Source organism: Plasmodium gallinaceum (assembly GCF_900005855.1).
Source record: "Plasmodium gallinaceum strain 8A genome assembly, contig: PGAL8A_v1_65, whole genome shotgun sequence".
NCBI lineage: Eukaryota > Apicomplexa > Aconoidasida > Haemosporida > Plasmodiidae > Plasmodium > Plasmodium gallinaceum.
Window position 1 is genome coordinate 1495879 of NW_021628225.1, and position 13953 is coordinate 1509831.

Sequence of the window (13953 nt, forward strand, 5' to 3'; positions counted from 1 at the left end):
ATGAAATTTGATTAAATGATATTCATTCAATGATATTTTTTTAAATATGAGTAGTCTTAAATTATATAGGTGTAAAAATTTAGCTAACTTATATGCTAAAAATAAAGAAATTAACGAATATCTAAATATATTAAAGTATTTAGATTGCTCAAATAAGGAAAATATAAATAGTTTGAGAATATTTTTTTTTGATGAATTTTATCCAATAGAGGATAACAAAATAAATGAAAAAATTACACATATTAATGAAACAAATATCCAAACATTATATAAGGAAAATAAAACATTAATCAATAAAAAATTGCATTACAATAAATCTTTTGAGGAAGTCGAATTTAAAGATAAAACGAATAAAGAAATAAAGTATTATGAAATATACATTTTTTATGATGATAAATTTGATGCTAATTTGATATATAACACATTGGGATTAGATATATATGAAATACCCTTTAATATTAATGATATAGAACATTTAAAAGAAAAATTAGTGTTATGTAGATCAACAGACTATGAATTAGAATGTGATATTCAACAAGAAAATGAAATATTTTTTAATTTTAAATGTTCTAAAATAAATAAAGTTTTATCATGTTTAAATACAAAATGTGTCAACTCCTTTTCAGGAACACTCATAAAATTGTCAATGGAAATAGATTTAAACAAAAATGAAATTTTAGAAAAAATAAGAAAAGCTACAACTGAACTTATGTTGTTTTCAAGAAATATAGAGCATATTGATATAGAGATAAATGATTCCTCTTTTTTTAGATGGAAAAAAGAAAAAAAAATCATAAATATTTCCAGTTTAGAAAATGAAATAAAATTAAAAAAGGAAATAAAATATTTCTGTGTGGAGCATAAATCTAACGAAGTCATTACTGATTACGTAATATATGAAAAAATAATTAAAAATAATATTTCATCTGATATTGATAAAGAAATTATATTTTTTTACTCACCAGAATTATATGAAATAGAAAAAGATAATAGAAAGGAAAAAAGCTTATACTTTGATGATATAATTTCCATAAATTTTTTAGAAAATATTCCAGTATTCGTAAGAACAAAAGATGATAAAACTTCATTAATAAATGATATATTTTTGGATTATTCTTCTTATTCTTTATGTGATATATATATTGAATTTTTATTATTATTACGCGAATTAAATTATTCATGTAGCAATTATAATTATTCCTACTATTTACCATTGTTAGATATAGAAAAAAATAATACTCTAAATAATTTTATATGCTTTTTATTCAAACAATTATTTGATGATGAGAAAAAGTTAAAATTGTTTTTCAATGGGTATAATTGGTTAAGTTTTAATGAATGCATATTCATTTCAAATAATCTTATAGTGTTTGATAATTGCATGTCAGATATTATAAGATATTCAGATACAAAAAATTTACTTTTTTTAGATAAAAAGGTGAAAAATTCCTTGTATTATTATTTAAATGAATTGAATGAAGAAGGAAATTATGATTTGATTAAAAAGATTTTACGATATAATTTAAAATATATTGATGATATTCCTGAAAATATTAAAAACATAGACATTTATTACAATAATGCAGAGCTATTAAACAAACAGTTTGAAAGCAAAAATAATAAATTTTTTTGTGAAATAGTTATAGATAATTTGAAATATATGCAGTTTGAAAACTGCATAAATATTTTAGTTCATTTACTAAAATTAAATGAAAATTCTATAAACAGATTCTTAAAAAATTATTCTTGCTTTCCAAATGAAGAAAAAAAGCTAAAAAAAATTAGCGAATTAATATTTTTAGTGGACAAAGAATATTACAAAAATTGCAAGGAAATAAAAAAAAGCGAATTAATTTCCTTTTTAAATAAAAGTAGAGGAAACCCATATAATTATAGTGAGAATAATGAAAACAATAAAGAATATCAAGAAGAAAATATGAATTCTAACAGAAGGTTAAATAATTTTATTGATACTGAAAATCTAATATCAATGAGTTTTATTAAAAAAGTAGGAAAAGAGGAAATAGAAAAATTAAAATCATTAGGACTAACTATAATTGATGAATTATATAAATTAAGTGATGACATAAATGATATTTTATTTGATTTAAATAAATTATTTTATAGTTCAAATGTCTATGAAAATAAATTAAAAATTTTAGATAAAATAATTCATCAAATAGAAAAAAATTTTAAATATTTTGAGGATCCTAAAATATTACAAACAATTAAAAATGCCTTTTTTTTGCCTATATATAAAAGTAAAACTTTTAACTATGAATATTTGATGAATAATTCATTAGTAAATCATAAAAGATTAAGTAGCAATATTAACAAGTGTATTACAAATAAAAGTGTTGTAAAACATGAAAGCAATGAAAAAAGATTTAACAGCAACAATGATAGTAGTAATCATATAAATCTACTAAATAATATAAGTAGCAATAATTCAAAAAATCATATAGACACTGTAAATATAACTGTGAATAATAGTGATGACATATTAATGGGAAATAAGAAAGAAAAAAAGAATGATAAGTATACAATAGATTTTATTAGAATTGGTGAAGGTTATGATAAAAGATATTTTAATATAATATTTTTAAAAAAAAAAACTTATAATTTAGAAAACATTAATATTTCTTCAAATTTAATTAAACTTTTGGATTTATATAAGAAGCCTCCAATAACTCATGTGTTAGATCATCTTGAACTTCTAATTAAAAATTTTAAAAGTATATGTTTACAAAATATATCAAAAGTATATGAAGACATATATGAATTTTTTGAAAATTATATAATTGAAAATGGAGTAAAGGAAAAATTAAGCACCATTGTAAATAACACTACTGATAATGAAATGTTGGGTGAAATTAAAATTAAAGAATATCAAAATTTTTTAAACTTTATTCAAAAAAAAAATTTTATTTATATTAAAAATAAACTATGGAAATCGAAGAATGTATTTTTAATAAAAAATATTCCCTTTAACATTTTTTTTTGTGAACTACCGAAGTTATATAAAATTAAATACCCGAACTTATGGGAGTTGAGTTTTGTACAGCTAAAATTAAAACATTCTAATTTAGTAAGAATACTAAATGAAATAAAAAATAAATCAATTATAAAAAATAAAATGAATGAAAAAAATAAAAAAAGGGAAATTATAGAAGAAAAAATACAGTTAAGTGGCCTACTAAAAATTTCCTACATAAACATCTTAAATATGATTGATAACTCTATTTGTGATATGAGTACTGATTTGAATGAATCATTCGAGTGTATAAGTTTCAATGAAAATGAAACCTCTTTAAAAAATGAAAAAAATAGGCAAGATGAAAAAAAAACAAGCATTGAGATTTCGAATAAATTAAGATGCTTCTGTTTTCAAAATATATATTTACCAAATAATAAATACGTTCTGATAAAAAAGGAAGAATCTGTTTTTATTAAAAATTGTGTGAAATATAATCTTGAATTACAGAAAAACGTTGTACATAAGGACATCAAAGAAAGTATAATTGATTTATTAAATGTACCAAAAAAACAAGAAGAAAATGATATTATTAATAGATCAGTTAACAAAAAAAAAATGTTATTAAATCAAAACAAAATTAAAATAAAAAGTGTTTCTCTTAAGTTAAAAAAAGAAAAAACAACTAAAATGGACATCAGCAATCATGTTAATAAAAGATTAAATAAATCATTTGTTAAATTAGAAAAAAATTATGAGTTAATGATAAAAAAAAAAAAAAGTATGTTGACAATTAATAAGGAAAAAGCAATGTTACCTCCAAAAAATTGTGTAAATAAAAGTGTAAATTATGAAAAAAAAAATTCTGTGAATATAAACACAAATAAAATATTAAAAAAAAGAAATCTAGTAAATGAAAGTATTTTATTTAAAGAAATTAAAAATTTTATTTCCTTTTTAGATGATTTAGGCTGTTATGATATCAAATTTATTATAGACAAAAGAACTTTTAATCAATATAATTTTCCAAAACATTTTTCAAAATGTGCATGTTTAAGTTTGTATATAAAGCTTAAAAAAGAAAGTTATTATAATATTTTAGTTCATAAAAATAAATTATATGAATATATTTCTTCCCAAAATATCATATATAAAGGAGAATGCACAAATTCAGAAAAAAATTACTCACATACAATGAATACTTGTGAGGATTTAATATGCCTATATCTGTTTGCAAATTTTTCGTATATTTTAGAAAATTTGTTAATTTTTAATGAAAATGATGTGTGCGAATGGTATTATCTACTAGATGAAGAAAGTAAAGATAATGTTTGCAGCAATGATAATTTGATAAAAACAGATAAATTGTGTAGAAATAATGAAAATATGAATAATGGAATTACCGAAAATATTGAATGTAATAAAGATATTTCCTTTAATGAAAATAATAATTTAAAATATAATTACGTCAATAAAAATGCAAAAAGTAATAAAAAACACATATATAAAAATAAATGGTCTTCCAGTAAATATGATAAGGAATTTTTAAAAAATGTTTTTTTTTATTATTATTTTGAAAGAAAATTAGAGGAACAGGATGAAAGTAGTAATTCTAATAAAAAACCAAAAAATAAAAATATAAATAACAGAACACAACTAAAAGAAAATGAAATAAATGAAAATAGTTTAAAGAATGATGATGAAAAAACTATATGTATACGTATTTATAACGAAAATACGTTATCATTATTAAAACTTATTGAAAAAGCATTTTTAGAATGTAAAAAATTTAATGAAAATTTTTTTTTTTTTTCAAAAAATCTAATTAAAATAGATTTTATAAAAATAAACCAAAGGGATGGAAAAGCAGAAATTATAATTAATTTAGGTATATCCATGCCTAAAAATCATTTTTATTTAAGAACAAAATTTTATGATTCTATTAGAAAACTAGAAGGGTTAAAAAAAGAAAAAAAAGAAAGTAATGCTGATACAGAGGAAAGTAAAGATTCAATATTAAATTTAGATGAACAAAATTTAGAATTCTTTTTGCAATGTCAAATATATAATGGAAATAAAGCAAGTAAATGGATAATAGGTTTATTACAAGATGTTAGTATATCTATATGTTTAGAACATTATCAAATTTTCAGAAAATATTATTTATTTCAAAATTTCAATATAATTTTTAAGATTGATAGCTTACCTATGCATATAAATTGCAACTCTTTTGAAAAAAATGATTACAACTTAAAAAACGTTAAAAATAGCAAAAAGTTATCATACATAATAAATAAAATATCTATTTTATATATTCATTTTTTAAAATTAGCTCATAGAAATATAGTAAAAAAATTATTAAAGTTTGATGAAAACAAAATATTATATAAAAACAAGGGAAAATGGGTTAAAAAAAAAATAAAAAAGCATAATACTACTACTATTATTACTTATAGTGATAACACAAAAAATTCGCAATTTAATAATTTAAAAAGTGATAACAATATAACTTTTGACTATGTGTATAAGATTGATAAAAATGAAATGAAATCTTTTAATGAAATATATCAAATTTTTAAGAAAAAATATCTCAATTTTATCCCTAAAAAATATGATAAGGATGATATATTTAGTCCTGTTGTTAAAAATATTTTTTTAGATTGTGAAGAACTTCAAATTTTACCTTGTCTTCAAAAAAAAGATCAAATGTATTTTTTATTCTGGAGTAATATGAAAAATTCTATTAATATATATCCATTCTGTAAATATTTAAATCAAATAACTTTTTTTTTGCTAGATTTAGGTTTAACAATTCTACTACCTTATTATGAAATTGACAACATTGTTCATATGCATAAAATAATAAATTCAAATTCCAAGATTAATAATGCAAATATTATAAAGGAGGGAAAAATTTGTTCTGATATGGAAAAAGATGAAATAATAACTTGTAAAAATTATGAAAAGCTTAGTTCAAATGGAAATTCAAGAAATAACTCTGATAACTTAAAAAATATGTCAAATAATAACGCAATTAATGAAAGTGTTTTGAATATATCATCTTATTATTTAAGAAGTGTTATAAAAAAACATATTTCCATTTATATTTGTTTTATAAAGGACTGTTTAAGAGAAAAAAATTTTTCTTCAGTTCTATATTTATATGATTATATTTTTTCAGATTTTAAAAAAGAAGGTTCATATGACTCACTTGTAAAATATTTGAAATCCACTCCTCTTTTAGTGATTCTAAATTTTGATTTATCATACTTAAAAATGAAAATTGAAAATTATATAAATGTTGAAAATGATGAAGATAAGTTAGAAAAACTAGAAAATAAATCAAATAGCAGTAAAGATATTCCAATTTTTACAAACAATTATGATGACAATATTAAAAATAATAATTTTAATGATAGTTCTATATCTTCCTTTCAAAATAGCTTTAGTAGAATAAAAATGAAAAGTTTATCTATATGTTCTGATAATTTTTATAAAAGTAAAAGAAATAATTTTGATGTTGAAGAATTCTTAAATTTTGATTATATTAATATTATTAAATATGATGAAAATATTAAAATTTATTCTTCTGAATATTTCTATTTATTTGATTTAAATAAAGTGTTTTTTATAAATATTCGTTTTTATTCATCATATATTTTATCTCTATTATTAGAAGCAAAAGTCATATTAAAATTATCATTAATAAATTTACCTAATATATTGCAATTTAATCTATATCCTCACATATTTCATTATTGTGATTTATCTGAAATATATAATATTAAAAAAAATGAATTTTCTTTTTCTGATAACGATTATATAACTTCCAACGATAGTTTTAATAGTAATAAGAATAGGAATGTTTTAGTATATAATTCTAATGAAATCCCATGTAGAGGATACGCAAATTATAAAAAAAATAAGAAAAAAAATTTACATAATTCCATATACGATTTCATAGAAGTTCCATATGATATTAAAATTATCATTTATAATAAATTAATTTTAGACATGATTAATGAATTGCATGGGAGCGAAAATGTAAACATTTTAAATATATTAAAGGGTTTTCGTTTATTAATAACACAAGATGTATTACTAGATAACAATCCAAATAAATGTATGTATATTCATAATATTAGTGATATAAAGGATATTATAAGTTATGATTTTAATGATTCTAAAATCGAAAAAATTTTATTTTCATTAGGCTACAAAAAAATTCATAATATTATATCAAAAAATACTATCTTTAAACAATTTTTTATAAAAAATTATGAAGATACAATGTTTTCTTTATACAGAAATAGAAAAACTTTAAATTGGTACATTTTAAATGGAAATGAGAAAACTTTTTTGTTATTTAAATTTTTATCATATATCCAGTTTAATAATAACAATATTTACTATTTTAAATCTTTACCAATTTTTTATTCTTTAAATGATTCTAAGTTTATTAATCTATTAAATACTGAAAATAAATATGTTGTAGTTAATACAAATTTTCTTGATTTATTTATTTATATAATATCAGTGGAATTAAAATTATCAAATGATCATAAAAAAGGTCATATTATACCTAAAAATGACGGCTACAATAATTATTGCAACGAAATTCACTTAAACAAAGATGATGTAAATATAAATAATAATAATAATAATAATAATAATAATAATAATAATAATAATAATAATAATAATAATAATAATAATAATAATATAAATGATAATAGTAGTAAAATAAATAATAACATTATTGATATAAATAGTGATAATAATATATATGATAATATAAACGCAAATAATAATATTTTTAATATAAATAGCTTGAATACTAATATGAACAATAAAAATAATATAAATAATGATGATAATATGTTTAAAAATCAAAATGAATACAAATTCAATTCTTTCATTATTTCTAATAATCACAAACATGACGAAACAAATGGATTTTATACAGAAAATAACATTAGATTAATTAAGGATGGTTCTGATGAGGCAAATAACAATATAAATTATAATTTAATTAACGAAAATGAGAATAATATAATAAATATTAAGCAAAATTATAAATTAAATTTGAATATAAATTATGTATTTTTATATGATTCAAACGTTAGTCAGAATTGTTGGAAGCATATTAATGTAGATTATTGGTATGGTTATGATATCATTAAACATTTTTTCTTAGAAGTTTTAAAAAATTGCTCGAACGAATCTATGTTTCATAAAATTATACTTTTTATATATGAAGAATATGAGAAAAAATTAGAGGAAATAATTTTTTATAAGAAACTAAAAGAAAGTAATATAAATAACAACAGAAATGCAGAAAATTCTTATAATGAGTTTTTAATAGACATTATCGATAAATTAAAGGAAATACCCTTAAAATTCAAAGAAAATTTAAGAATTTATCAACTTTATAACACAAATGATAGTTTATTTAAAATGTTTATAAATAACAAAAAATTATTTAAATTTTTATATATATGCAATTTCCCATATGAAACTAACTTTTTAGAAAGTTTAAACTTTCATGTAATCCCTGGAACAGTAGAATTAAATAATTTTCTCTCAATTTTAATAAATATTTTAAAAACAAAAAATTATAATAAGTTAGATACAGGATATATAGAAATGATATTTAATGAAATAAATTTAGATTATAGTATATATAATACCAATTTTAATAAAGAACATCTAAATAAAAAGATTGACTGTATTTTAAGATATATTGATGAAAATTTTCAATTTTTACTTAAAAAAAAAGATACATATCTTTTTCATTTAATAAATTCTTTTATAGAGATTTTAATGAATAAAAAAAGGTTTAGAAACAAAATAAGAAATTATAAAATTCTTGTAAATTATTACAATGAAAATAATAGAGAAATAGAAGGATATTTTAAAAAAAGGATTGAAAATAAATATAATGAAATAACATCAAGTGGAACTGAAAATAATGAAAGTGATAATAAAAGTTCAAATGATGAAAATGAAAATGATGTAATTGAAAAAGATGTAATTGATAATGGTGTAATTGAAAATTATGAAGGTGAAAATTATGAAAGTGACAATGATGAAAATGAAAATGATGAAAGTGAAAATGATGAAAGTGAAAATTATGAAAGTGAAAATTATGAAAGTGAAAATGATAAACACGAAAAAGGATTTCCATACAACAAATATCAATGTAAAGAATATGGAGATGAAAATCAGGAAAAAATTTTGATATATAAACATATGAATACTAAATGTGATAATAAAAAAAAAAATATACACAATGAAAACCTTCAGATTTATAAATACCCCCACCGTTATGCAAAAAAATTAGTAAGTGATACTAATTGTTATTGGAGTGATAATGAGGTAGATATGAAAACAATAGAATATAATTCGTCAGATTATTATTCTAAAAAAAAAAATTTTAATTTAAATGTCTTCCCCAATTTTTACAGTGCTCATAAAAATGTTTACAAAGATAGAAAAAATATTCTAAAAGAAAGTAAACATATATCTTATGATTTATGTAATTTTTACAAAAACACATATAACTCAGATGAAAATACCTATAATAATATAATTACAAAAAATAATAAAATAGAAAAAAAATTAGAAAGATTAAATATGCTGGGAGATTTACAAAAAATAATGAATGAAAAAAAAAAAAGTGAAGCTAAAGATTCTAAATTAAAAGAAAAATATATAAAAATGGTAGAAAATGATACATTAGTAAATGGTACATTTAAAGAAAAAGATTACATAAAAAATGAGACTGGCTTTTCTTCAAAAGAAAAAATTATAGAAAATTCGAAAGATTTTGATAAAAATTATGTAGAAAATTACCAAGTAAAATTAGAAACAAACATTGATTTTGTGAAGGAAAATATGAAGTCCGGTAATTTTTTTAAGAAACAATTAAATAGCAAAGATGAAACAGAATTAACAAATAACGAAATAAAATCACATAATGTAACAAACAAAAAAAAGAAAACAAGTATCAAAATATTATATGTACACAAAAAAGATACATGTGATAATAAATGTGAATTATTACAAAATTTAAGATTGTTATTTAATTCAAAAGAATTTCTAAAAGCTATATACGAATTTACAAAATTGTGCAAAAAAAAAAAAAATCATAAAATTGGTGTAATAGTTAATAAAATAAAAAATATGAAATTAATTTGTTCTGAAACTTTAGAAATTGTAAAATTTAATAAGATTACAAGAATAAAACAAAAGTACAATAAATACTCTTATTTCGTAAAAGAAAATAATTTTTTCTGTCTTTATATTTTACATAATTCTTTTTTGAGAAATGATAATATTAAATATGAAATAGCTCTCTGTATCAGGAAAATTTTTAAGATATCAAAAAGATTTCTTTCTATTTTACAAAAAATTTTGGATATTAAAAATTTATACTATTTATGCGATTATTTTTATAAAAATAACCCAACTAATAATATATATGCAACAGGAGAGAATGTAAATAATTTGAATTACATAAGTGTAAATATGTTTTGTGAATTTTATCAAGGTGAATTTGTTGCCTATTTGAAGAACTATAACTTTAATATTTGTAAAAATTCAATGTTTGATGATAAAATAAAATTTTCAAATTTTCAATTCATTTACGCTAAAATTTTAAAAATTTACAACAATGAAGATTCAAAAAAGAAAAAAAAAGGCCATTATTTGAAAAAAATACATAAAGACATAAATGAATTTGAAGATGAAAATAATGGTAAAGAATTAGTAAAAGAGAAAAAAGAAAAAGGGGAAAAAGAAAGGGAGGATGAAGATGGAAGGGAATACGGAGAAGTAGAAGAAGAAAAAGAAGAAGAAAAGGATGAAAAAAAAATAAATGAAGAAGAAAAATATGAAGAAGAAAAAGATGAAGAAGAAAAAGATGAAGAAGAAGAGGAAGAAAAACAAAACCATAAAGGATATAGCATAATTGAAGATGAATTTACAATAGAAAACAAAGGAATAGATGAAAATGAATATGATAATACGTCAGAGAAAAGTGATATAAACAACTTTGAGGGAATCACATTAAGGTATAAAAACAGTAATAAAAGAAGTGATTTCTGTGAAAATATGAAAAGAGATAAATTAAAAAAAAAAAGAAAATATAAATGCACTATTAAGAATTATGATAAAAATGAAAAAATATATAAGGACACAAAAGAATATAACTACACGATATTATTAGATAATGAAAAAAAATGTAATATTATAAAAAAAACAGAGAAAGACAAAAATGAAAGTTTATACACAAAAGATTCACCCTTAATAAAAGAAAAAACATTGACAAATTTAAGTTTTTTTAAAGAAGATGATGTCTTATATAATCAAGATAAAAGCAATTACGATTATAAAAATTATATTGAGGTAAAAGAAAATTATTTTAATGAAATTTTTGTAAAAAAGAAAAACAACGGAAATGAGAAAAGTGAGTTAGTAATAGAAGAAACAAAACAAGGAGAGAATTCTAAAACAATTTATAGAAAAAATAATAAAAAGGATTTTACTAACACAAATATCGACTACAAAAAGAAATTATGTCAGATAAAAAAAAAAAATATTTCTGAATTATCAGAAGGAAATTCCAAATATTTTATAGAAAAAAATTATAAAAATATGAAAATAGGAAAGGAAAATAAAAATAAAATTTATAATACGCGTATTTTGAAAAAGAAATATATTATTGACTTAGGTGCATATATATCAACTGATATATCTCATTTAGATTTATTCAAAATTGAACAAGAAAACAATACCAATTTTAATTACAAAGAACAAATTAAAAGTTTAACTGACCACATTAATATAGATAATAAATTAAAAAAAAATGAAATATGTAATTTAAATGAAAAATTATTTATAAGAGAAATAATAAATAACATGCAGAACAATTGAATATATAAATTATATATTCAAATGTCTTCTACCTTGTCTATTTTAAATTCATTATTATTTCCATTATTGATTTTATTTGTGTCATGGATTTATATATGTATATATACATATATTTTTTTTTTTTTTTTTTTTTTTTTTTTTTTTTTGCATATCATTTGTATTATATATTTTTTTTTGCTGTTCATAAAAAAAAATATTGTGCACATAAGAACTTTTAGTTATAAAATATACAACAAAATGTTTTAGTTGTATACATTTAATATATAGGTAAGGATAAACTTTTTTCATAAAATTTTTAAGTTTAAAAAATATTTATTTTTTAAATATATTTTTTTATATTATAAAATTTTTTTTTAAGACTGATCTAAAACATATATTAAAATTAAAAATAGATATACAAAAAAATATAATTTTAAATGTTAAAATTTTTAAATAACCATGTCTTTATTGACAAACAAAAAAAAAAACAAATCGTACAAAATTTTAAAGAGCATAAAAATGCAGAAATTCTTTTATAAAAATAATAATTTTTGATTTTTTTTTTTTTTTTGATATTAAATATAAACATTTTTTTTTTTTTTTTTAAATGGGAAATACTGTAAATAAAAAAGTAAATTCCGCAATTGAAGAAAACAGGATAAATAACAAAAAAAAATCAGGAAAAAAATATAATATTTTAATTTTAGGCCTTAACGGATCAGGAAAAACAACACTACTATATCATAATTTTATTCCAGGTAAATAATGTGACCACCAAAAATAAAAAAATAATACAAAAACTTTAACTTTTTTATAATCAAATAAAGCTACAAAATTAAAAGATAATTTTTATAATGAGCATATAAATATTTTAAAGTTTAAATAATATAATTTTTTTTTTTTTTTTTTTTTTTTTTTTTTTGTAAAAGAATGGACGAACATCACTTCTTATATGGAACCAACAATTTCTTATCATTATGAAGAAATCAAATGGATAAATGGAACAATTGGTTTTTGGGACATTTCAGGAAATCCAATAGTTAAACTTTTTTTTTTTTTATTAAGCAAAAATTTTATTTTTATTTGTCTTTTATTAGATGAATTTTTCTTTTTTATAGATGAGAAATATTTGGAAATTAATTTATAGAAATGTTAAAGTAAATGCAATATTATACGTTATCAATATAATGGATATATCAGATGAAAGTACTACAGAAAATAACATGCTAATAAGTCTCTTAATGAACGATGAATGTTTACAAGCATCTTGTGTTGTTTTAGTTTTTAACACTTTTAATAATGTGAACATCATAGATGATACATTTAAAAATGAACTATTAATTAAATATAAAATTAAGGATTTAATTAATGACTATGGAAACAGGATTCATTATATTTTTGTTGACTGCAAAAATTGTAATTTAGACAAAAATTGGATGGATTTAATAAAACAGATTTCATATTATTTTTAAAAAGAATTAAAAAATTTTAAAAAATTTAATCAGAATTAAAGAAATGAAATATATTTAAGCAAAACAAAATAAATATTCAAAAGTAATTTTAAAATACTCAATAACTTCAAACAAATTAATCTGATACAAAATCGTTTAAGTTTCTCTTTGTCAATAATTTCTGTACTATTAAATTAAAAATTATTTCATCTTTTTTTTTTTTTATTAAAAAAATTTAATTTAGTGAACTATTATATGAGGAAATTTTATAAATGAAAAAATTTCTTATAAATTTATATGTAAATAGAAAGACACAAATTTATAAAAGGAAAGAAATAAAAAGGTAAAAAAAAATATATTAAGTATATTGAAAATTTTTTTATTTTAATTTCTATATAAAATTATATTTGAAAAAAAGACAGAAAAGGGTAGAATTTTCATGATATTTTTGTTGCACGAACAAAATATATCTTAATCTATAAAAGAAAAAAAAAAAGGTTTATAAGCTGTAGGAAACTTTGTACTGAAATAATAAAATATATTAAAGTGGAAACTTTTTTTTTTTTTTTTTTTTTTTTTTTTTNNNNAAATTTTTTTTTTTTTTTTTTTTTT

General features: G+C 18.8%; 2 protein-coding genes across 2 annotated transcripts; both read left to right on the forward strand.

Annotated features, from left to right (window-relative positions):
* Positions 1-46: 46 nt before the first annotated feature.
* PGAL8A_00166200 (conserved Plasmodium protein, unknown function) lies at positions 47-11911 on the forward strand (the record flags this gene model as incomplete). Its single annotated transcript, XM_028675221.1, has 1 exon — positions 47-11911. The coding sequence occupies one exon, from the start codon at positions 47-49 to the stop codon at positions 11909-11911; it is 11865 nt and encodes a 3954-aa protein (XP_028526775.1).
* A 586-nt stretch (positions 11912-12497) lies between these two features.
* Positions 12498-13362, forward strand: PGAL8A_00166300 (ADP-ribosylation factor, putative; the record flags this gene model as incomplete). The annotated part of the gene is made up of 3 exons (XM_028669979.1): positions 12498-12648; positions 12820-12929; positions 13009-13362. 3 exons carry the CDS (start codon positions 12498-12500, stop codon positions 13360-13362), a joined length of 615 nt encoding a protein of 204 aa, XP_028526776.1.
* Positions 13363-13953: the final 591 nt, after the last annotated feature.